Genomic DNA, 25,743 nt, shown 5'->3' on the forward strand with positions numbered 1-25,743 from the left:
AAAGAGATAAATATGCTTTAGTTTCCTACACAAACACACTGACTGTTACTGTTTTTTCCTTCTGAAGACAAAAATACAATTCACTGATTCATTCATTTATACAGTACATAAAACATTTCAAATGTTGTACTTGTGTGTGTATATGTCACAAACAGAGACACATCTAAACACACACAAACAGTCCTAATCGATACAGCAATATTCTAACTTTTTGGCAAATTGTTTCATTTGGGAATAGGGAAAAAATTCACACACATATCATCTAAAATCTCTCTCACATAAATAGACATCAGATTCATTTCTGTTCATTTAAATTAATCTTACAGTGAATAAAGTGCTACAAGAAGTCTATTTGGTTAAATATATTCTGTATTTCTTAATTAAGTTATATAATACAAGGCTATATTGGATGTATTTCATCTACAAATGTTTGATGTCTTTTGGATTTCAGACCTTTGTTTATGTTGTTTTCAAGCTAAAATGACAGACCTGCTCAAATAAAGTCCTCAACAGGCGCGTTTCCATTACGATTTTTTTCTAAATGTCGATAAAAAACTATTGCGAAACGACGGCGTTTCCATTATCTGATGTTATGCGACTAAAGCGTAATTTTTCCCTCTTGCGAGAAGTCATTCCAAAAATCATGGCAACGAATGTTGGTAGGTTTATATATTGCAGCCGCCACACTAGCCGTTATTATTAATAGAAGGAGATAGGCGTGTCATCCAAGCATTAATGGTAAGGAAAGACACTTATACTGTGAGCGGCACATATATCCCGAGTATGAGGTGTTTCTGGGTGTTTCTCCCTCATTCGAGGTCTTGGTTGTGCTATTTCTTTGAGGTTTAGAATCCATTATTCCTGTAATTCTTTTGTCTTTTATGAATTTAATAAAGAACTCTGTCTCGTATTCTGTCCAAACACACCGCGTCATTACGTCAGGTGACTGTAAATGCGCAAAAACTGTTTCCATTGCAGTTTTGCGAAATTTTTCTTTTTCGAATTGCCTGAAAAACCACCTCATGCGAGCGTAAAACCTTTTTTGCGATAAATGGGAGTTTTTGCGAAATTAACGTGTTTCCATTAAGCGTATTTTCAATTCGCAATTTAAATTTGCGCAATTTGAAGGGTGATGGAAACCGCGGCTAATCACAGCTTCTGCTTCACAGTTGCTTTGTGAATTGGTTCAAATGAATCGAGAAGATTCGTTCACAATGTTCAGAAGTATACCGTTGCCCATTTCCTTCATTTTCCAAGCCTGAAGAGTTTCCAGAGCCTTCTAGTTTGAGAGCTGTCTGTTAGCTTGAGAGAAGACAGCGGATCCGCAAACACACACACACACACACACACACACACGTACGCGCGCAGAGTCCCTGGCCCCCATTATCTGAGACAGCTTTGTGTTTGGAGTGTAGGGCACAGGGATTAAGTCAGATCTATAACCGTGAATGGCGGAGTGTTGGGTTCCTCTCTCCCACAGAATTAATTACCCTAATTAGACTCCTTAATTGCATGCATTACAATCCTGGTTTCAGAGGGGAGGAACAGGCTTCACACATTGAGCAGAAGGTGCGGTGGCACAAACCCAGCTGAGACATGCATCTTCTCCTCCATATTAATAAACTCGTTCGCACAGCTGTAAATATATGGATGGAATATTAGCACTCAAAAGAGCTCATTAGTCAGTAGAGGAGCATATTAACCCATAGGACAGAACGTACCGTGTGGTAATGTCTTGTTTTTAAATGAACAACGGCTGATTTAATCTGTCCTGTGGTGAGGTTAGGGTTCTGTCTTATTCTATTTTCAGCATTCAAGCTTCACAGATTCGTTGATTATGACAGGAATAGTCTCGGCCTCAGACGGTACGGACGGATGCATATTGCACAAAAAAAAGTGCCGAGGGCTTTCTCAAACTGGCAAGCAACATATTTTGGGTGGTCGGCGTATAGCCTACAGGTTTTTATCTGATTCACAGGAACATCATGTTTACAAGTTCCCAAACTTACATGTCTCTTACTATCAGTTCTTGGCCGGAATAAAATGCAACATGGAAGACTTAAAGGATTTCTTCAAAATGAAAATTCTGTCATCCTTTACTCACCCTTAAGTTGTTCCAAACCTGTATGAATTTCTTTCTTCTGATGAACACAAAAGAAGATATTTTCAGAACAACTTGAGGTTGAGTAAATGATGACAGAATTTTTTTAAACATTTTTAAGTGAACTATTCCTTTAATGCTGATATTCAAAAGCAGTAAGAATAAATAATCCAAAAATGAAAATTTGGTTATCATTCTGTCACCCTTATCTCGTTCCAAGCCCGGATGACTTTCTTCTGCAGAACACAAAAGATGATATTTTTGAACTGTTTTTGTCCACACAAGAAAAGTTCAAAACAACATCGACTTTTAATGTACAGACATTTTTTCAAGATATATTCTTTTGTGGTCCAGTATCTTCAAGAAAGACGTGCGGTTTTGGAAAGAGGGTTACAGAACGATGACTGAACTTTCGTTTAATTTCTGTCATCTCCTATTTATGGGTCTGATGTACAATAGAGTAGCCAGAATTTTCTCCAATTGGCAATTGACAATCTGATTGGCTGGCTTGAGGCAATATCCGGGAGTCGCCGTACACGGGTTTATATCAGTTTACTGGGAAACAAAGCCTGTTACAATGAGCTCTTCTGAGGAATAACTAGTCGCCGGATTTGCCAAAGTTTGTTTAAATTTTGTTTGAGAAACTTACTTGGCAAGTAAATAATATATTCATGAGCGCATACTGCTGTGCTGTATGGCCAAATGAGATGTATTTGACTAAAGTGGATCAGACTATGCAAAAATGGAGCAACTTCATGCACTTGCAAAGTAGACAGCTCTGTTGATCTAAGGCCGTGTTATAAAGATGAGTTTTGGTCGATCGGACCACAAGTGGACGACACTAAGTACAGGTGTAAACGGGGTCTAAGACGTTTTGAGCTTGTCCACTTTCCACCACTTCCAAAGGGAGTCAAAAACACATTCAACCGGATTGCTTTTCGTAGTGTAAACGCTTATGTGATCGAATGTGTTCAAACAGCCACAAAAGACCGTCTACTCTCCGTCTACTGAACTAATGCGTAACATTATGAGAAGCGCTGGTCAGACGGGGTTTAAACGGTAACACTTTACAATACGGGTGCACTAATATGCACAAATTCATGCTTAACTAATGCACAGATAATCATGTGTTAGTGTATGACTCATGAAGAACTAAACCATCAATTAATGATTACTGCATCAGCAACTAATAAAGATTCTATATGATTGATAGATTAAGGGTAGGGTATGGGATTTGCAAATGGCCGGCAGATTTTGAAAATACACAACTCAAATGGTCCTACCTTCTTTCCTCCAATGCTGGCCCTGACTCCACCCATTTGAAGAGTCAGGCGCATGAGAAGGAGGGGGGGATGGTACGACCGTTTGATTGACGCACTTACTGTCCAATGTTTCTTGGTGGTCTTGGAAATGATTGGCTGGAGTTTTTCGAGTCCTGCCCGTTCCACAGATGATTAAATTGCTTAATTTACTCAATGGCTGTAAGTGGGTTAGGAATAGGATTTCAAGTGATTTTAAAAAAATGGACAAAAAAAGAAAATCACATACCCCACCTATAATATATGTATTGTTATTAATAGTCATGTGCCTCAACAAGTAAAGTCATAACATAATGATACATTTGCAAATCATTAGTTAATGATTAATTAAAGCAGACAACTGGAAGTTGAAGTACATTGCTTTGACCAATTGTGGTAATTAACGCATTAATTTACACTTTTAGTTAATAAAATATGGTATAAAGAAATGAATACATTATGACACATTCAATTAATAAGAATTCATATATTACTTAACATATTAACCATATAGAATCTTTATTAGTTGCTGATGCAGTAATCGTTAATTGATGGTTTAGTTCTTCATGAGTCATGCACTAACACATGATTATCTGTGCATTAGTTAAGCATGAATTAATGCATATTAGTGCACCCGTATTGTATAAGTGTTTCCGTTTAAACTTTGGCTGGAGACCCAAGTTTGGTTTGAAGATGAAAAACGTACCTAAGCACAATGTTCTCTCATCATTCCTGGTTTCTAACACACACTCACAGCGTTCGGCTGGTCTTGCGGCTGTCAGAACAGAAACTAAAGCTGCTGCTCTCCGTGTGTTTTTCCGTCATCTCCAGTCGTGTATATGTGTAAATTGCACAAGCTTATTTTTGTCCATTAGATTGAAAGATCTGAAAAAGCCCATTCATTTTCCCACTCATGGACCCTCCTCTTGAAGAAATCAGGACAGAAGTGGTTGAAAGTGGACAAAAGAGTCGGATTAAAACACCAGATGTAAACGGGAATGTGTGTCCCTCGTCTACTTGTGATCCGATCGACCAAAACGCATCTTAATACCAGGTGTAAACAGGGCCAAAATGAAATGTGTCACATCAATTGCTCTCAGTGTAGACGTGTGTAATGTTAACAGGGATCTCTGACTCTGCTATGACTGAGGTGGTGATCTTAGCTCAAAATGCTCATATGCACTTTAGAGGCGACTGCTACACACACACACACTCCAAAATGCCTGTGCGGTTTTGCATTTTTAACGATTATTAAAATCTTGGCACGCCAGCCAGAGCGCTTGGTGAATTATGGCTTTGGCATCAAGAACAGCAGAATGAGAAATCTGCCAAAAAGAAAAATGGGGGCCAAAACGGGGAAGCAAGAAAGACGACAGAAGAGGTCAGATAAGGGGAAGAAACTACTTTGCTGGTAAGATACACTAGCTTAAAAGAAAATAAATAAACTAAGATTAAAAGATTTATCCCAGGGACAGATGAGTGGATGAAGATCTGGAAGGAGATGGAACAACAAATGAGAGCAGAGAAGAGAGAGCCAAATGAACGGTGAGATTAATGCGTCCACAGAGGGGACTGAGTCTGAGTTAGTGTTGGGAATTAAGAAAATAAACGTATAGAACAAAGATGATGAACAGGCAGCGCATCTTTGTATTGCATTGCACTCAGTTGCACACAACAAAAATACAGCACAGTCGGTCTAGTCTGATTCACAACAAATGACTCTCGGTTCTTTTTATTGAATCAGTTAAATAGACTCACGAATCAGTACTAAAAGAATTGTTCATGTATTCACTAACAGGAAATAATCTGACTTGCATAAGAGTTAAGAATTTCCATATGCAAAACTGAATAATTCACCTGTACAGCCAGAAATTGTGAACAGAATCAGGTGATTAGAATAAGAGATTTTGCGGCTGGTATGATTTTTGAAAAATGTTTTTGAAAGAAGTCTCTTATGTTCACCAATGATGCATTTATTTGATAAAAAAAAAGTTAAAAAAAAAATCTATATTAATATATTTTCAATATAATTTATTGTTTTCAAGGCTTTACTCCAGTATTTAGTGTCACATGATCCGTCAGAAATGATTATAATATGCTGATTTGCTGCTTAATAAACATTTCTTATTATTATCAATGATGAAAACGGTTGTGCTGTTTAATATTTTCAGGATTTTTTATTTTATTTAGAAAGTTTAAACTTTTGATCAATTTAATGCATCCTTAAAAAATATTATTAAATCATTTTGATTAGTGGTAATGTATTAATAAAAATAATCAGGATAATGGGAGGGAGGGGGGGGGGGGGATGAGAGTCATTTCAAAGCTGAGCAAGTTAATACATTTTAATAAAAGATTACGAAGATACATTTTATTATTTTTTTTGGAATAACATCTGCAAATTAATTCCCAGTAAGATCAGGAATGTGTTTTAAGAGAGTAAATAGGTTCCATTATGATTTTACAGTGAATATTCACCCGGAATTAAAAAGACTTCAGAATCTGAACCAGAATTGTTCAATTCCTTGCCCGCTTGTTCAGTAGCAAACACTCTTCACTCTTTCTCTCTCTCTATCTGTTTCTCTCATGGACAGCTGGTCAACCCCAATCCCAGCCCAACTCTTTAATCTCCCTCCACACACAGTAAACATCCTCTCTGCCTAAAGTCTGTTTCCCCAGAAAGTGTGTTTGCCATGCGAGTGTGTGGTTGATGAATACATGATCTATGAAGATGATCTAGGGAGAATTACAACATGAGCTTCTGTGTGATTTGTGCATGTGTGTGTGGTTATTGTGTTTCACACACACAGCTGTGTGCATGTGTGTGTCTCTGTTCATTATTGCTATTAACGGGTCATGTTTGCGTGATCTCGCACACTAAATTGCGGCCATGTCGTCGTGTTTCTGCATTCGGCCCAGTGAGGCGATGTCAAGGGTCAATGGCATGGTGAGCGCTGGATAAGCGGACCCCCTGTTCCCGGGAAACACATCCCTCCACAAGTGGTTCCTCAGCAGAATGAGGCACAATGCTGGCTTTGTCTGCTACTGCATAGAGTGAGAGTGTGTGTGTGTGTGTGTGTGTGTGTGTGTGTGTGTGTGTGTGTGTGTGTGTGTGTGTGTGTGTGTGTGTGTGTGTGTGTGTGTGTGTGTGTGTGTGTGTGTGAGGTTAAATTAATCACACAATGTTAACTAGTTGGAATCCAATTAGTGTGGGTTTTTTCTGTGTGACCTTTGGGGAGTATCTGTTCAATCCATCCATCCATCCATCCATCCACACACATAAACACACACGCACACACACACATTGGTTTCACTATATCTCACAGATTTTACACAGAAGTGATGATATTTGCTAAACCTATCCTAACCCTCACACAAATCTGTAAATAGTAAATTGAAAAAACACATAAGCAAAATGTGAAAGGAATAATTTATGCTAATTTTTAATTCAATTTGTCATTATTTTCCTACTTTACTTTCCAAACCTTTATAACTTTTTGAACTGCAGAATACACACAAAAACAGAAACGCTGAGCAGTGACTTTCTTTGAATTAACAAAAAAAAAAAAACTGTTAAATGGTAACAATTTACAATATGGATTAACTAACATTAACTAACAATGAGTAATACATGTGTTGCATTAATCTTTGTTGATGTTAGTTAATAAAATACAAGTGTTTGCTAGTTCAGGTGCATTAAATAATATTACAGATACAACTTTTGATGTTAATAATGTATTACTAAATGTTGAAATTAACATTAAAGTCCCCCTTCAGTCAATCATTTTATCCCTTAAAACTCATTTGTGATCACCAAAATTACATATTTTAACTTTTTTTCCTTGAAAAAAATATCCTTCATGCCTTAAAAAAGCTTGAATGCAACTCTACACTCTTGTCTCATTTAGTATATGCGGTTCTATGAATATGCAAATGAGCCCCGCCTCCACTCACTCACACCAGCTCAGAGATCCACTCGTTGACGATCACACGTTGATCTGATTGGCTACAAGGTAGTTTGTGAAGTCAGAAACACCAGCGATTTCAAACTGTGTTTTTGAGACTGTCTTTGGTTCACGGCAGTTTTAAGGAGAAAATACTCAGCAATGGTGTCGACTTATGAATTTGCACAAAACTTGTGCCAATAATTTGAGTTAAAGCATATTAAAAACACCACATAGACATATAAACAACATTGAAAGCTTGATTGTCACCACAGGGGGAAACTAAGATTTTTAAATGCTTTAGCAGTATTGTTCATTGTTAGTTCATGTTAACAAATTAGAAAGCGTTACCAAAATATCTTCATTTTTGTCCCGCAAGTTTAGGACACGAGGATGAGTAAACTTACATAATTTTCTTGTTTAGGTGAACTGTCCCTTTAAGACGACTTCACAGGTTGGTTTTGGCCATGCTGCACTATTTTCAGATAAAGTTCCCCTGACAAGTATAGGCAGACCTGTACACCCATAGAAACATACACTGCACTGTTCTGATTCTTGACCTAAATTGGTGAGGCGAACTGTCACATTCACTTACTCACACTCCGCAAACAGACTCCTTCACTTTTCTTTCCCAAACCTTCTTTCTTCCTTCTGTCCCGCAGAATGCGCGAGAGCTGGGTAAAAATTGATTTTCAGATTAACCACAAACTTCATTTGAGCAACATCGATACCGCCTCTTAAAATCCCAAGATCAATCTTTTTTACTCTGTCAGTTTTTTCTGTACAGCTTTTCAACGGTGACACAGAATCAACAGCCCAACAGCAAAAGAAGTCATATTTGACCTTAGTTTACAGTCCAAATTATAAGTGATAAGATAAAAAGCCAGCAAATAATGTAAGAAACCCCGTCTTTCGATTAAGATGTCCTCACAGGCCTCCGTAGTAACACAACTGACTCTTAAGAGCCGATTCTTTTAGTGAATCAAAAGCATACGACGCTACTAGTCGAATTCACAATTGACTCATATGAACCAGTTCTTTTAACTGAATCAAAAACCAAAATAGTTCCACTCACGAACAAATGACTCTTATGAGACGTTCTTTTAAATGAATCATCCTAAAAGACTCATAAACGTACACTAAACTTATACTCTTTCATGTGAGTTCATAACTGAAATTATCATTTGTGTTTATATTTGTTAAACTTATTTTACACATTGTTATGGAAACTGTTGTACAAAAGAAATGCTAGTTAAATTTGATATGCACAGATCAGTTAGTGCTAAAGACGGCCAATGTGCCCAAATGAATCAGAATCAAACTGAATCGGAATTTAATCTCTGGTGGTTTCTGCTGTACATGTAGGTGATTTGGGGTTTTAAAAGCCTTGTGACATTTGTTCGTCACGGTGAAGGCAAATCCTGACGTATAAACACATTTTCAAGTGCCATTCATCTCAGTGTAAGTGTGTCACAAGCTTCTGTTCAGCATGATTTGATCAGTCATTCTGTCAGGGTCGATCAATATGGCTCACATGTTCATCTGTATCTATGTGTGTGTGTGTGTGTGTGTGTGTGTGTGTGTGTGTGTGTGTGTGTGTGTGTGTGTGTGTGTGTGTGTGTGTGTGTGTGTGTTGTGTGTGTGTGTGTGAGAGAGAGATTCCTCGAATCCTTACAGCCATTGTTATTCTGATCACTGTCATCGCTCAGGAATGGTTGTGCTCATCGGTCTGCACCAAAATGTTCTGATTGGCTAAAGCTGCTAAATGAGTCTCTTCTGATCCAATTGGATCGCAGGGGCCAGATGTGCACTGATAAAAACAACTCAGGCAAAAACCGCTGGCAGAACACACAGGCTGCTGGGAATTTAAGTGTAAAAAAGCTCTCTCTCTCTCGCTCTCTCTCACACACACACACACACACACACTCTCATTTACCTTTCTCTCCTCCCTGGTGTTTGTGGTTAGCTTTTGTCTCAGTAAGAAGGGAAAACTTCGGTCTGGGGGCTTTAAAACGTTCAAATATGCATCAAATATAGATCTCTCTAAATCCCCCGCTCCCTTTGCTCTTCGACCGCCTCTTCTTCTGTTTCTGTTTTCTTCTCTTTCCCTCCTTCTATTTCTGTCCCTCTGTTGTTTTTCTGCTCACTCAAATCTTAAAACGGTCGCCATAAAAGAAAGCAATTTATACGGATCAAAACAATACGGCACCACGAAACACGTAAAATAATCGCGCGGAGAATTTCAGCATCTGCGTGCGTGTGTGTGTGTGTGTGTGTGTGTGTGTGTGTCTGAGCTGCTGTTCAGTGGAGAAGCCCGGTAAACCCGTCTGTCCATCTTGTTCTCTCTTCCTCTCCCACCTCCCTCTCTCATCCTCTTTTCCTCTTGAGTTGTCTTGTCTGGGTTTGAGTGACAGTTAGCCATCTGTCTGTGTCCGCTGCCACAGCAATGGCACGCCGATAAGAAGCCCAGAGCTGCTCCTCAGTCAGGTACCCCAAATCCCTCACGCTGACTGACAGCAACATGTGTGTGTGTGTGTGTGTGTGTGTGTGTGTGTGTTTACAAGATACTCTGCTGTAAGATAGATACTGGGATGACTGCAGAGCAAAGAAAATCATGCTTTAAAGGAATAGCTAGGCCAACGATGAAAATTGTGTCATCATTTACTCGTACTCATGTCCTTCCAAACCTGAATGACTTTTTTTCTTTTTTTAAATGGAACACAAAATATGTTTTACAACAAAATCATACAGTAAGAATAAGAGCTGTCAAATGGCAATGGACCAGAAAGTACCATAAAAACGAGTGCGTTTTGCTTGTGTGCTGCTTTCACTCTACAAATACTCGGATATTATAACCGATTCATGTTTCATGTTATGTCCAATAACCAGTAAATGACTGATATTAGAAATATGTACTATTTTGTGTTAAAAAAAAAAGAAACACTTTACAAAAAGGTTTCATTTGCAAACATTAGTTAATGTATTAACTAACCATGAGCAATACATTTGTTACTGTATTTATTAAACTTTGCTAATGTTATTTAATAAAAAATACAGCTGTTCATTGTTCATGTTACTTCACAGTGCATGTTAACAAATAATACAACTTTTGATTTTAATAATGTATTAGTAAATCCAGAAATTACCATAAGAAAAGATTACTAAATGCTGTAGAAGTGCAGTTCGTTGTTAGTTCATGTTAACTAATGTAGTTAACTAATGAAACCTTATTGTAAAGTGTTACCAATAAATAAATAGACAACCAAAATAAAAATCAAGTTTTAACAATGCATCACAATATTATGATGGAAAGTAAGACAGATATTCATTTTGAGATGTGCTAAAGATTACATTTAACGGTGTTATTAAAATTAGCTTTAAACATATTTCAAATACTGGCCAATACAGATAAAAAATAAACAAAAACTGGGCTAATATCGGGCGATATGCAGTGTTGGCATTCATAAACTAAATACTAAAACAATTTCTTTATTTTCATTATTTGAAATAAATCTGAAATAAACAAAAATATAACTATTAGATGTAAAAAGTTAGAAAATTGGAATTTTGGCAAATAACTGAAATAAAATAGGTCTAAAATGACAAACTAAAACTAAAGAGAAACACTTGATTAAAACTGACGAAATAAGATGACTAAACTTACTTGATTAAAACTACAGTACAGTATATGAATAATATAGCACTGCAGATATAACGCAGACTGTCTGTCCTGTACAGTGCAGGAAGTCATACGGGTGAATAAACAATGACAATTGCTTTACAAATGATGATCATTTTCATTTTGGGGTGAACTATCTCTTTAAGTGTATGTGTGTAAACACTGTTATTAGTGACCTAAGGGCGTCTTCATGACCCATGTGATAATTAGACAACGAGATTGGAGCAGCCATAATGACCTGTCAATGCTCTCTTCCACATAAACACACACACACACTCTCTCTCTCTCTCTCTCTCTCTCTCTCTCTCATGAATCATTCTGTTCCAGCTCATTTGAGCTAGGCTGCATAAATTAGCGCATGTTAAGGTAGGTTAATTAATACCATTCTCCCTGAGGTCCAAATCTCTAATGTACACATACCCTTACACACACACACACACACACATATGCGCATGATATGTCAGAAGCCATCAAATGTGCACTCTGTCGTAAAATAGAGCATCAACCGGTCATGACAGATGCACACACAACTATTTTTAGCACGTTCGCACACACATAAACACTAAATTAAATGTTCAATGACCCTTAAAATCACTTTTCGCCTTTTTTCCGTGTGGACATTGGTTTGATGGTTTCTCTCCCTCTTTCTCCATCTTGAGTGAGTGTGTGTGTGTGTGTGTGTGTGTGTGTGTGTGTGCACCTCCGACCTTGCATTTGAGGACTCATAGACTGGCACAGTCAGTCGATCGATTCGTCGGGCCTGTTGGAGCAATGATAAAGCCTGCAGCGCGTGTGTGTGTGTGTGTGTGTGTGTGTGTGTGTCATTGACACCTACGTTAAGGCTTAACGGAACACAGAAGAGCCCTGAATTCTGCCTGGCGTCCACACACCAGAAAACTCACACTTGTTTGTCCATTATGGAGCCGGTGGAAAGAGCTTGATTCTTATCGCAGAGACACAGTGTCTGCGAGACCCGTAACCGCTAAAATTAGACAACACACCTTCACACATACTTTGCACATGTCATAAAAAGACACACAAAAATATCACCTCAGGCTCCTGAGCACCGACTATTTATTACCTCCCGTATTTGAAATGCTGCTCAACTCATAATGCGGTTTTAAAAGTGTTAATGCAACTTGACTGACAGCTGACGTGGCGAAGGAAAACCTGACACATCTATAAAGCCATCAACTCTCTTCCATTATTTATTTATTTATTCGTTTATTTCAACCCTTCTATCACTCTCTCGCTTTCATTATTTTTCTTTATGGGAATAAAGGGCTCACACACTTTTTTAGCCAATCAAATTCCATGACTTTTTATGATTATTTAAAAAAAAATCATATTATAGAAATTGCTGGGACAGATTTCTATACATCAGGTACTTGGAATTAATATATATTAAAGAAATAGATTACCGTTCAAATGTTTGAGGTCAGTAAGATTTTTGTTTTAAAGAAAAATATTACGTTTATTCAGTAAGGATAAATTAAAATGGTAACACTTTATGGTTTCATTTGTTAACATTAGTTAACTTCATTAGTTAACATAAACTAACAATGAAAAATATTTCTAAAGCATTTATTAATATCAGTTAATGATATTTGCAACATTTACTAATACATGATTAAAATCAAAAAGCTGTATCTGTTTATATTATTTAATGGACATGAACTAACATTGAACAGTTGTATTTTTATCAATGAATGTTAACAAAGATTAATAAGTACTATACGTTATACTAATAAGTTAGTGCATTACTAATTACTAATACTAATAGAACCTTATTGTAAAGTGTTACCTTTAAATTGATCAAAATTGACAGTAAATACATTTCTAATGTTATAAAAGATTTCTATTTCAAATAAATGTCATTCTTTTGATCTTTGTCTAACAAATGCATTACGGTTTCCACAAAAACATGAAGCTGCACAGCCGTTCTCAACATTGATAATAATAGAAATGAGCGTCAAATCATCATATCAGAGTGATTTCTGAAGGATCATGTGACACTGAAGACTGAAAATTCAGATTTGTCATCAGAGGAATAAACTACATTTTAAAATATATTAAAACGTACGTATATTCACAATATTGTGAGCATAAAAGACTTCTTTCAAAAACATTTACAAAAATCTTACTGACTCCAAACTTTTGAACAGTAATGTGTGTTAAAAAAAAATTGACTTTACTTTGTTAGTACACATGGTTTTATTCTGCGTGATTCATTCAAACACACCAGGGGCGTACTAACATCCAATTTCATGATCCAATCATTTCCTGGCAGAAACATTGAGCCCAGTCTTACATTTTTTTCCAGTTGAATATCCTTTTTGGAATGATATGAGGTTATAGAATCAAAATTGTTGGTTGCAAATGCCGTTTCGGTGTACAAATGTGTCAAAAACTCCTGCATTTGAGTGTGTTGGGACACCATTGGGGAACACCAAACTAAAGTTCTATGAATTTTCCATAACTTTTTGCATCACACTCCCATGCTTTATAAATTGATGATCTTCACAATGGAACTGAATCAACACTGAACTGACTTCAGCTGAACGAAATGCATCATTTCCATGTTATCTCTGTAAAGCTGCTTTGAAAGAATCTGTATTGTATAAAGCGCCTATAGAAATACAGGTGACTTGACTTGACTTGACTATGCCAGACTGGAAAATCGTTTAAAATTCCCTTCCATTTCCAGGTTTTCAATGACTGTGGGAAGAACAGATTTTAAAAACATGGTCATTGCGTGTGTTTTGGGTCTGAGCGTGTTGGGGCATCGCTTTCCTGTGTCAAATCTATTTTCTGAAATGTTGATATCGCCGGGCTTCCGTTTGCGCTGGCCTCGTTCCCTCAACGCTACCGTGCACTGTTTCAAAAACAACCCCCAGTAACACGACCCGACGCGAGATGCTTCCACTCGATAAAGTCACAATCAGCCGAATCCCAGCAGAAGATTGTGGCTTCGTTGAAAAGCCCACTAGGCCTGAACTAAAAACAAATCAAAATAAACGCAGTGATGAAATGCCATCATGCCATCTGTTCTAACACTGATTAAAACAATAAACAAGGGCGGGTGCTGAATGAACACGCGAAGTGCGAGCTTCTTCCAAACTAAAGATCTTTTCTACAACTAAAAGTGGTGTCAGACCACTAACATGCGCCCACTCACCGATGATGAAGTAGTCCTGATTGGTTTTGAATTCGTGGCCCCACAGGTTAGGCGAGTACTCCTGAAACTTGATGGTGAACCGCATGTCACTGTTGGGCTTGTCGCAGGTGAGAAGCAGGTTTGGGGCTCCGGTCACTTCACACCTGTCGGCCTGGTCCCGGGACGACACCAGGTACAGTTTGTAGAACTCGTACTCGGCAGGGGAGCGGGGGCCGGGCGGCTCAGACCCGGGGCAAATGAGGTCCAGACGATCCCCGATCTGAGGGTACAGGACATAACCCTTATCATCACTGAACCTGCGGGAGGACAGAGAGGGAAAGAGGGAGAATTTAATGGCACATCCTTAAAATATGGGTTACACTTTAATTTAATGTCCTTGTTACAGTGTAATTATGCATTTAAGTGCTGAGTAATATTAATTAACTACATGTATAGGGTTAGGGTAGGATTTGCATACTTTCTAGTTATTACTATAGTAAATGCATGTAAGGTCACATTAAAATAAAGTGTTACCAAAATGTGGCATGGCTAAAAACAAAATTAATAATGAATAATTAAGGTTATACTTTATTTAAAGGTGGCTTAGTTGCATTGTACGTACTCCTATAAGTACTAAGTAATATTTATTAACCACATGTACTTGCTATAGAGTTATGCATAGGGTTAGTTGCTTGTAATTATGCATAATTTACTGTTTTTACTATCGTGAGTACATAATGTGTAGCTACGTCACCTTAAATAAAGTGTTACACTAATTAATTAAAATTATAATAATACAAATTTAAAAGATGAATACCATCAAAATAGTCTAAAACAACAATTCAAAGATGGTGTGATGTAAAATATAAAATAATAGTTTTTTTTTTTATAAACACAGCAAAAGGACTCGTCTATCTTCCAATTTCCAGGGTAATTTGGCTGTTTCGGAATCTCTGGGAGTTTCCTTTGAATTCCTTCTTTGAAAACAAATGACTAAACGACTCGCAGACGCTAATTAGCATTTTATCATCATCTCTGAACAGTCAGCCACACCAACGGCTATTTACATGTAAACAAATTAGGGCAGTTGGACTTTTTTTTTTATGGGCTTCATGTTTACATGTGAAAAGAAATGCGAAGATACTTTTACGTAATGACGGGTGGATCCATTTACAAATCACCATACATTACCATAGCATGCTGACCCAGGGCATGTTTATTAAAGCTAGTCACTCTTTCTTTTAAGAAACAAAAGAAGAGTGTGTGAAATCGTAAAAAAAGGCTTTTGTGTGTGTGTGTGTGTGTGTGGCATTCCTATGGGAGAAGAGTTTCCTGTCCTTGTCACACAGGTTAGCAAGGTTATCAGTAGCTCTTACAGTGGAGAGAGCAGACACTCAACACACACTTCACGTACTACAATTAGACTGACCGATAGCCCCACACACACACACACACACACACACACACACACACACAAACACACACACGTGACTTTAAAGGAATGTTCTTGGGTTCAACACAACTTTAGTATCTGTGGCATAGAAAATAGTGGGCTTTGTCTATTTGTTCTTTTCTCTGTCTAATTTGTTACTGTGTTTGACAGTAACAAATTACAGTAACAAATTACACAAAAGGTCAAAAGTTTGAGTTTTGTAAGATTTTGTTAATGTTTCTGAAATGCTCACCCATTTATTTGATCAAAAATACAGTTTATTTATTCAGCATCATTACTCCAGTCTTCAGTGTCACATGATCCTTCAGAAATCACTCTAACATGATGATTTGCTGCTCAAGAAACATTTCTTGTTATCAATGTTGAAAAATCAGGCCAGCGATCCAGAGGGTTTTAAAAACAGAAATTTGAGGGTCGTATTCACTTACATGAATTATTCAGTAAAAAGTTGACTAAATGCCTTTTCTATGCGGATGAACTCCAGGTTATGCATTAGCAGTGTAATTCTTGTGTGTTTCCTTTCAGTTTGTTGTAAACGGCCCTTACAGTGCATTTAATTCAAGTCAGAATGATCACATTTACTAGTTGACATGAACATCAAGTCAAAATTACTAGTGGGAAACTCATTTTTTCTTTAAAGCTCAGGCTTTTAGAGCTGTCATGACGTGTCATTTTAGAGAATCGCGATGGAAGCAAATTGCAATTGATCACAATCATTATCATCAATTGTTGGCAGCTAAATATATGCATTTATACACATTTTGTGTGCTAAATGCATTCAGCTTGTTTATGAGGAGACATACTTGTCAAATCAAACTACATTTGCCATCATTCTCAACAGCAAAACTAATGTTAAAACACACAGATAAAGCATCAGTTACACACATAATGTGCCGCCTTTGCACTTCATTAGGTTGCATTAGTGCTAAAAAGCTTCAGTAAAAATAGAGAGCGAGAGAAATATGATAGTTGTCCTGTCAGTCCACGTATAAAAGTCTTGCGGTTATACTTTAAAAACGGTGTATTTTAATGTTCAGTGTTTAAGTTAATATCTTTTCTTTAACGTCCTTCAACCCAAAACAAAACACAGACATACCGTTGCTAAGTTGTTGTTTTGTTTTTCAGGTAGACAATACACACACACACCGGAAAAACCGATGAACAAAAGTACCAAAACATCCTCCAGATGCAAAGGACATTTTTTTGCATAGGTAGATATATGTCAGTTTATCGTATAGACACCGTCACAGTAGACTTGATTTGAAGAATAGACAGAACAGAGACAGACTGAGAGAGAGAGAGAGAGAGAGAGAGAGAGAGAGGGAGAGAGGTGTTGCGGATCAGAGGAGAGAATGAAAGGGTTGAATGAAAGATAAAACAGCTTACGAAACCGAGAGGAAAAGAGTAAACAGAGACGAACAATGAGGAAGGGAAAAACAGGTGGACAGAGAGAGAGAAGAAAGCAAGCAAGCCGCTCGCTCAGTCCTGTTGACATGGTCACGCTGGTCTGCTTTAACCACTGAACTCTCTGCTGAGACCCAGACACACAGTAGAAGAATACTGTCCTTTATCACCACATTCACACCTTCTCTCTCTTTCCCTCCCTCTCACGCCCTCAGTGTCAGCGTGACAGAACAGCGTTCAGTCAAACTCACACTCACTGCTAGCAAACACTCAAGTACACACTGCAAAAAAAGCTAGATCACTCACATTACAATCCGAGAAGCGAGTCCACGTTCTACTGTTTTTACCTTGCTTAAGTGGTATTGAGACAGATCGAAGCGAACTGTCTTAGGGTGTGTTCACACTTGTCGTGTTTGGTTGGATTAAAACGAACTCTGGTGCGATTTCTCTGTTAGTGCGGTTCATTTGAATAAGTGTGAACGCTGATATCTGAACCCTGGTGCACCAAACAAGCGGACCGAGACGCAGAAAAGATGAGTCTCAGTCCGCTTTCAAACGAATTCCGGTGCAGTTCGACTGAAATATGAACGCAACACGGACCAAAGACACGTAAACGAACCAAAAACAGGACATGATGTCACAAGATGCGGACAGAATGCTCAAGCACAGCTGTTTTTCTCATTATAGTCGTGATGTTGCCCATCACAGTGCAGTACAGGCATCAGAACCGTGTCTCTTTGCAGCAGATCTGTGTGTGTGTGTGTGTGTGTGTGTGTGTGTGTGAGACGGAGGGATTCCTGTTGCTGTTTTGACTCCTTTACACATTATATAAACTCTTCACGAGTTCACAGCTGGTCAAAATACCATCATATTTAGGCTACGCACACACAACGAGCGCATTTATCCACGGCACATAGCATTGTTTTGGATGTTCGGTAAGTCACGAAATATACGTAATAAAAGCCGACCAATCAGGTTGTGAACGTATCCCTATTCCTTTAGGTTCGGTGTTAAAATGCCAATGTGAACGCTGAGCTTGTCTTACGCGTGCGCAGAAGGTGAGTTTAGCATTTTCTGATGTTTCACTGTGGATGAGAAACTTTGTAAAATGCTTATGTGGACAGAGAGCAGTTTGAAACAAAAATGCCGTTTTCAAATGTGTCCAGATTAATGTAGACGTAGACCAGGTGTAACAGATTATCACAAAAGAAAAAAGAAAACAGTAGGGCAGGACTTTGCTCTATCCATCTGTTGTTGAGTGGCTGGATGCAGATCTGAATTTGAGGTTGCAGTCGATTGTAAGAAAGGGACGGGGGTTAATGCAGACAAATGATTGGAGAAGTCCGGCATATGTCTGTCGTTTCACTGGAGCGCTGTTATAAGGTAAAAAAAAAGAAAGAAGTATATGCACGGATGAATTGTTCACAATTGGATCAATAAGAAGCATTAAAAAAATTGTGCATTTTCATTTAATGCAGACTTTAAAGTCTTATATTTTTAAGCTACCTGAATAATAATAAGTACGTTTTGAAATGCATTGACAAAGCATTCATGTATTTGTTTGCACACTATCTAGCCTAGTGGTATTGTTCCAGAATAGTTGCATATAGACTTTACCTTTTTTTATTATAGTGGAAGCATTCTGGATTTGATTTTTTTTTTTATAAAAATAAACTGAAATAAAGAGTCCAACGCAAAAACCGTGATCCATCAAAGCTCCTTTTAAAAGTGTGTGTGTGTGTGTGTGTGTGTGTGTGCGCCAGACCCAGTCACACAGCCTGTGTAATTACATATGTTTCAGCACTGGACCGCATTAGCCTTCGTGATTGAACAACTGTCAGCCGGCAATGTCTAATGAGCAAACTCAGGGTTAAGCAAGCACTCTGCAGATAATTAGAGAACGTTTGCAGAACCTCGCCAAAGAATTTCTGACCCGTGTGTCAAGCTTGAAGAAAGAAAGAAAAAACTTGAAGGAAAAGGGAGCATGTTTAAAAATGTAGCCGCAAAGTCAAGTTTGAGAGTGTGGAATTGAAGCTGGGATGAAAACACCAGTCTTGTACACAACTGAAAGGCTTTTGTGTGCGCGTCTGTGTTCGCAAAGCTCGACAAAAGCTAACCGCACACACGGGCAGGCCTTCAAAGCGCAGATTAAAGTGAAATTATACCGACATCTCTGTTTACTCTAAATATAAACATGATAATACACTCCTCCAACCATTCCTTCTCATCCCAAACACTCATCATTCCTGTTTTGCTCTCTCTCTCTCTCTTTCTCTCCCACCCACCCTGGGTTTCTCTCCCTTTCTCTCCTGCTCTGGAACAAAGGTGGCATTCATGGTCACACATTGAAACAAGGAGTGGGGGGATGGAGGGGGGGGCAGAGGTGACAGGAGTGTGTGTGCGCCGGCCTCGTTTATGAGGGCAGAAACATCATTTTGTCAAACTTGCCGACGCCCTTCCCTGACCCTGACAGCTCTTGAAAAGATCCGAGTGTTAGTTTCACCCCGTCCCGCCCCCGACGGCACTGACCCCCAAGCCCCCCCCCCCCCCCCCCCCCCCACCCGAATCCACCCGAATCCACCTTCCCTCGCCCATAAAGCCCTCCACCGTCCTCTTGTCCCTCAGTCTTGCATTACAAAGATTCCTCTCGAGAAACTCGAGCTGTGTCCAAAAACAAGCTCGGGGCACAGGTGCAGAGAGGTGGACCTTTGTGTGTGTGTGTGTGTGTGTGTGTGTGTGTGTGTGTGTGTGTGTGTGTGTGTGTGTGTGAAAATGGAATGTCAGAGATGTTGGAGAATCTTTTTCATGATAAATGCAGAGGTTTCAACACACCCTAGATGAGGACATCATCCACAGATTTGGCGTGAATATGCACTGTGTCTACATTAATAACACATATCGCAAGTAAAATCAGTGATAAGAGAAACTCTTAAACAAAAAGAAAATGAGTGGCGGTTGCCAAAGTGTTGCTATGCTGTTGCAAAAGTGTTTTGGGTGGTTTTTATAATGTTGCTATGCAGTCAAAAGAGGCCAACGCTCAAGTCTATATGACATCCCATTAAAAGTCAATGGGAGTCTATGGGATTATGGGATTTGCTCGTCCACCAAGCGAAAAGCTTAAAAAAAGTAATAAAATGAATACATACATACATACATAAAAACATTTTTAAAAAAGCAGCATTAGGTCTTATTCATGTTCGTTGCATTATGTAAGGATCTGTGATTTTTTTCATACACTATAAAAATCAATCAATCAATAAACAAGGCATAATCTGAGGTCTCATTATTGTCTGTTGCACAATGTAAGCCTGTGGGATGTTTATTGCATGTTTTATTAAATAAAACAAATAAAGCACTCTCCTCACCAACACTGAACAGTTAGTGCTGAGGTTTAATGCTTATGGTTAAAGATTTGCCACCACAAATGTCCTCATGAAGGCTCAATAACTTCTTTCCCACCAGCCAAAAAAAAAAGCTTTCCAGATTTGAGAATTAGATCTTAGTTGGTGATTACATGTGATAACAAGCTTTCGAGCGAACACCAGCTGAAATCCTTCAGTTCCAATCACTTTGATGTGCCGTGAGAATGACTTTTGACTTCTGCTATTTCCACTTCATTTTCAGCTTGTGTTCCACCTCTCTAAACTGATTCAGCTCCCAGCGTGCATTGATCTCATCAGGAGCGTTGGCATGGAGGAGCGGGAGTCGCGGCTGGAGTCCGGCAGACCAGCGGTGGGCCGCAGGTATCAGACCTCTCAGAGGAAGAGGAAATCTCACATCTCGCTTTCTCTCTTTTCTCTTCATGGCTTCCAGGGCCCGATTTAAACCCTGTCCTGGGTCTCCAGTGAGCAGACTAAACAACACCTACCAGCTCGACATACGAGCTCTTATCACACCGCCAGGAGACCAGCCAAACACACACAGAGAGAGAGAGAGAGAATCTAGCTATTAAAAATAACTATGTATTATGAACTTTAAAACTTGAACTAGACTGATAGCTATACAAGACAGATGGATACAATTATAAAAAGAACGATAGATAGAAGAGAACAATGGATGGATAGATAGAACGATAGAATTATAGATGGATGGATAGAGTGATAGATGGATGGATAGAATGATAGATGGATGGATAGAATGACAGAACTATAAATGGATGGATGGATGGATGGATGGATGGATAGATAGAATGATAGAACAATAGATAGAATGATATGGATGGATGGATGGATGGATAGAACGATAGAACTATAAATGGATGGATAGAACGATAGATAGATAGAATGATAGAACAATAGATAGATGGATTGATAGAACGATAGATAAAATGATGGATGGATAGAATGATAGAACGATAGAATGATAGATGGATAGAACGATAGATAGAATGATAGATGGATGGATGATAGAATGATAGATGATGGATGGATGGATGGATGGATGGATAGAACAATAGATAGAATGATAGAATAATAGATAGAATGATAGATGGATGGATGGATAGAATGATAGAACAATAGATAGATGGATTGATAGAACGATAGATAAAATGATGGATGGATAGAATGATAGAACGATAGAATGATAGATGGATAGAACGATAGATAGAATGATAGATGGATGGATGGATGGATGGATGGATGGATAGATAGAATGATAGAACAATAGATAGAATGATATGGATGGATGGATGGATGGATAGAACGATAGAACTATAAATGGATGGATAGAACGATAGATAGATAGAATGATAGAACAATAGATAGATGGATTGATAGAACAATAGATAAAATGATGGATGGATAGAATGATAGAACGATAGAATGATAGATGGATAGAACGATAGATAGAATGATAGATGGATGGATGATAGAACGATAGATGATGGATGGATGGATGGATGGATGGATGGATGGATGGATGGATAGAACAATAGATAGAATGATAGAATAATAGATAGAATGATAGATGGATGGATGGATAGAATGATAGATAGAACGATAGAATGATAGATGGATGGATAGAATGATAGATGGATGGATGGATGGATGGATGGATGGATGGATATATAGATAGATAGTTAGAACAAGCCTAAAATGACATGCAATGAAATGCAGCTCTTTTATTTACACTGTCTTCACTTCTTCATTTTCTGATGAATTATACAGTGAGCGACAGTGAATCTGCTCCCGAGACTCACAGGCTTTCGGGAGTCCAGGTTTGCCTAAACATTCCAGACCAAAACAGAACCTTTGCGACGCGGAGGATGTTTGTTTAGATCAGCCGTCTCAATGCAGCGACGGTCCCATCAGAACACACAAATATTTAACCATCTTCCTTTCTATTCAAATGAACTCTGTGCAAACAACACACACAACATTAAAAAAGATTACAAAAGCACACGCAGAGACTAAAAATGAGGTCATATTACGCCGATTATCATCTGACATCCACAGACAATTACGTGGTGTAAAAGGATATGTGATTGTTTGCAGATATTTAACGACAGCTAAAGGGCAGTATGTAAATATGCTGTGATGTTGACAGTGAGCAGATCACATGTGGCCAATTATCACATGACCTCCGCAGACAGACACTGAAAATGATGGAAATGAGGACAACGAAAACAGGTGAAAGGGGAGGAGAGGAAAGAGAAGGAGCGAGAAGCTGCTGTGAAGAAAGAGAGAGCTGGAGGCACTGCTGGAATGTTTGTGGTGAGGAACAGCGGGAGTAATGGCTTCCATATGGACGCTCCTGGCAGGAGAGAGAAAGCCAGGAGAATTACAGAGGGAAACAAAAGAAAAGGATCAAAAATTAAGTTAACATTAAGGAAAAAGAGGCTTGATGGAGGGGAAAACTGGAAAAAGATGCAAATGGAAGACAGGAAGTGTACTGCAAAAAAAAAAAAAAAAATCATGTTTTGCACTAAAAATGTAAAAAAAATAAAAAAAAGTATTATAATTTTTTTTTTTACATCAGACGCAAAACTGCATAAGATATGATTTAAGAGGGGAAAACCGGAAAAAGATGCAAATGGAAGACAGGAAGTGTACTGCAAAAAAAAAAAAAAAAATCATATGTTTTGCACTAAAAATGTAAAAATCAAAAAAAAAAAAAAAAGTATTATAATTTTTTTTTTACATCAGACGCAAAACTGCATAAGATAGGATTTAAGAGGGGAAAACCGGAAAAAGATGCAAATGGAAGACAGGAAGTGTACTGCAAAAAAAAAAAAATAGGCCTATATTTTTAATTTTTTTTACATCAGACGCAAAACTGCATAAGATATGATTTAAGAGGGGAAAACGATGCAAATGGAAGACAGGAAGTAAATAAGTAAATAAAAGTAAATAAACTAAAACTTAAAAATATATAGACATTTAAAAAAGAACAAAACAAAATTACTGGAAATTTAAAATTAAGATTGTGAAGAACAAAGACTATAACAGCATATCAATTACAGTAAAATGACACTGGTCGCCGTATAAAGGAAGTAGTATCAGATCTTCTCTTCCGTTTTGTGACGTACATCCGAGTGAAATTCATCGTAATTATCGCATTATCAAAAAAGTAAAAATTCACTTGGTTCTATGCACTGGCTGTTGAACAGACCTTTTACTGGAAGGATAAGTTATGACATTTTGCTGTAAAAAAAGTTTGTTCATATCACTGTGTGTGCTGAGGAAGATCCGAAGCTGAAGTGCACTTATGGTAATGGATGTTTCGTTTCCGACATACGTAAGCGGTGGACCAATTACAATAGACTAAACCATCTGACCAATCATAGCATAGTAGACCAATCACAACAGACTGGACCGTCTGACCAATCAGAGCATAGCAGACCAGTCACAACAGACAACCGTTTGACCAATCATAGCAGAGTAGACCAATCACAACAGACTACCGTCTGACCAATCTTAGCTGAGTAGATCAATCACAACAGACTACTGTTTGACCAATCATAGCAGAGTAGACCAATCACAACAGACTGGACCGTCTGACCAATCAGAGCATAGCAGACCAGTCACAACAGACTACCGTTTGACCAATCATTGCAGAGTAGACCAATCACAACAGACTACCGTCTGACCAATCTTAGCTGAGTAGATCAATCACAACAGACTACCGTTTGACCAATCATAGCAGAGTAGACCAATCACAACAGACTGGCATTCTGACCAATCAGAGCAGAGTAGACCAATCACAACAGACTACCGTTTGACCAATCAGAGCAGAGTAGACCAATCACAACAGACTACCGTCTGACCAATCATAGCAGAGTAGACCAATCACAACAGACTACCGTTTGACCAATCAGAGCAGAGTAGACCAATCACAACAGACTACTTTACTTTAACAAGTATTTGTTTAGTTTATACTATTTCAGTCGATAGAGACAAAATATGACTTTATCTAAAGATGTTTTACTGGAAAGCAATACCTGGTGCATCTGTAAGCACAAAGCAGGTGAACAGAGAATGTGTGTGTGTGTGTGTGTGTGTGTGAAGGTAAGTCTGTCCTTGTCACCGTTACCGTCATGCCCTTTCCTGACAGGAGGCGGTCTACATCGCTCATCCCTCCACGCTGTACGCTTTCTCGCCAGACAGCAGAGAAGCTGGATCTCCTCGTCTTCCTTATTCAAACATCCTTGTTTTCAACAGTGTGATCGTTTCCACTCCCTCTGAAAGCAGGCTGGAAAGTTTAGCATTAATCACACGTGAAATAAATGCTAATGAACGGCCAACCCCTTCCTTCCTTCTGGACGAAAAACGAAATCAAAATCCATCAAGACTGACAGAGAGAGAGAGAAAAGAGAGAACACATGCTTTCCTTCTCTCGCTGTCTGTATTTCATATCCTCAGATCAGGCCTGTATATTTATGCAGCCGTATGTTCTCAAAGCCCCCCGTTCAGAGAGATTAACATATGTGTGAGTCTGAATGTGCACATGAATATGATTCACAGCATAATGAATCATAATGCCGTTTAAAGAGGTGAGCGTTCATGCCGGATCAGAGGAACACACACACACACACACACACACACACACATAGGTGTGGATAAGTGAAGGTAAAATGAGTCTTTCAGTCCAGCTGGTGTGTGACCACAGGTCTCTGTGTCAATGCCTGTGTTATTCTGTGTGAAATTAGTGTGTGTTACTCTTAATGTGTGCATATGAATGGAATCTGTGTGTGTGTATTAGTGCGTGGACTCCTTCCTCAAGGGAGACGGCTCCGGGTTAAACTCACTCTCTCAAACGTAACGGTCTGATTAGAGCGAGTCACCAGGGGTCAGAGGTAGACCGAGGGGCCACATACTGAGGGGCCCGTGGGGTCCTGGGTCAGACGCCACCGCCCCACTGTCCACCTCACACACTCCAGAGCATCCATGAGGCCTATAAACACCCCAACATGGGGCTCAGATGTCTTCGGGCCCCAGGAAACTGTTACTCAAAGGTTCACCTGACTCTGTGTGTGTGCAGAGATTATGAGCTACTGCATACGATTCCTGACAGGAGGAAACTGGAACGAGACAAGAAACAGATTTGGAGTCTTAAAAGACAAGGAACACATTAAACAATGTGCTATTGGCTTTCAACTTCTACACGCTTAATTATTGCTTAAGCAAACTCGAATTTCACATCTAGCTCCACTCTGGTGTGAAGTCCTGTTTTTCCAATCCAATCATCTACTCGAGTCTCTAAGTTT

The 25,743-nt window shown here is 38.6% G+C and overlaps 1 protein-coding gene across 2 annotated transcripts in view; it reads right to left on the reverse strand.

Moving 5' to 3' along the window:
* The window catches only part of efnb3b (ephrin-B3b), an 84,952-nt gene that overhangs the window by 23,255 nt on the left and 35,954 nt on the right, over positions 1-25,743 (reverse strand). For both annotated transcript variants that reach the window (XM_084403889.1, XM_084403890.1), the window contains exon 2: positions 14,201-14,496. In XM_084403889.1, the coding sequence (XP_084260015.1) occupies positions 14,201-14,496 (296 nt within the window). The remainder of the gene's footprint in view (positions 1-14,200; positions 14,497-25,743) is intronic.

The sequence above is a fragment of the Rutilus rutilus genome (assembly GCF_951802725.1).
Source record: "Rutilus rutilus genome assembly, chromosome: 3".
In the NCBI taxonomy this organism is placed as follows: Eukaryota; Metazoa; Chordata; class Actinopteri; order Cypriniformes; family Leuciscidae; genus Rutilus; species Rutilus rutilus.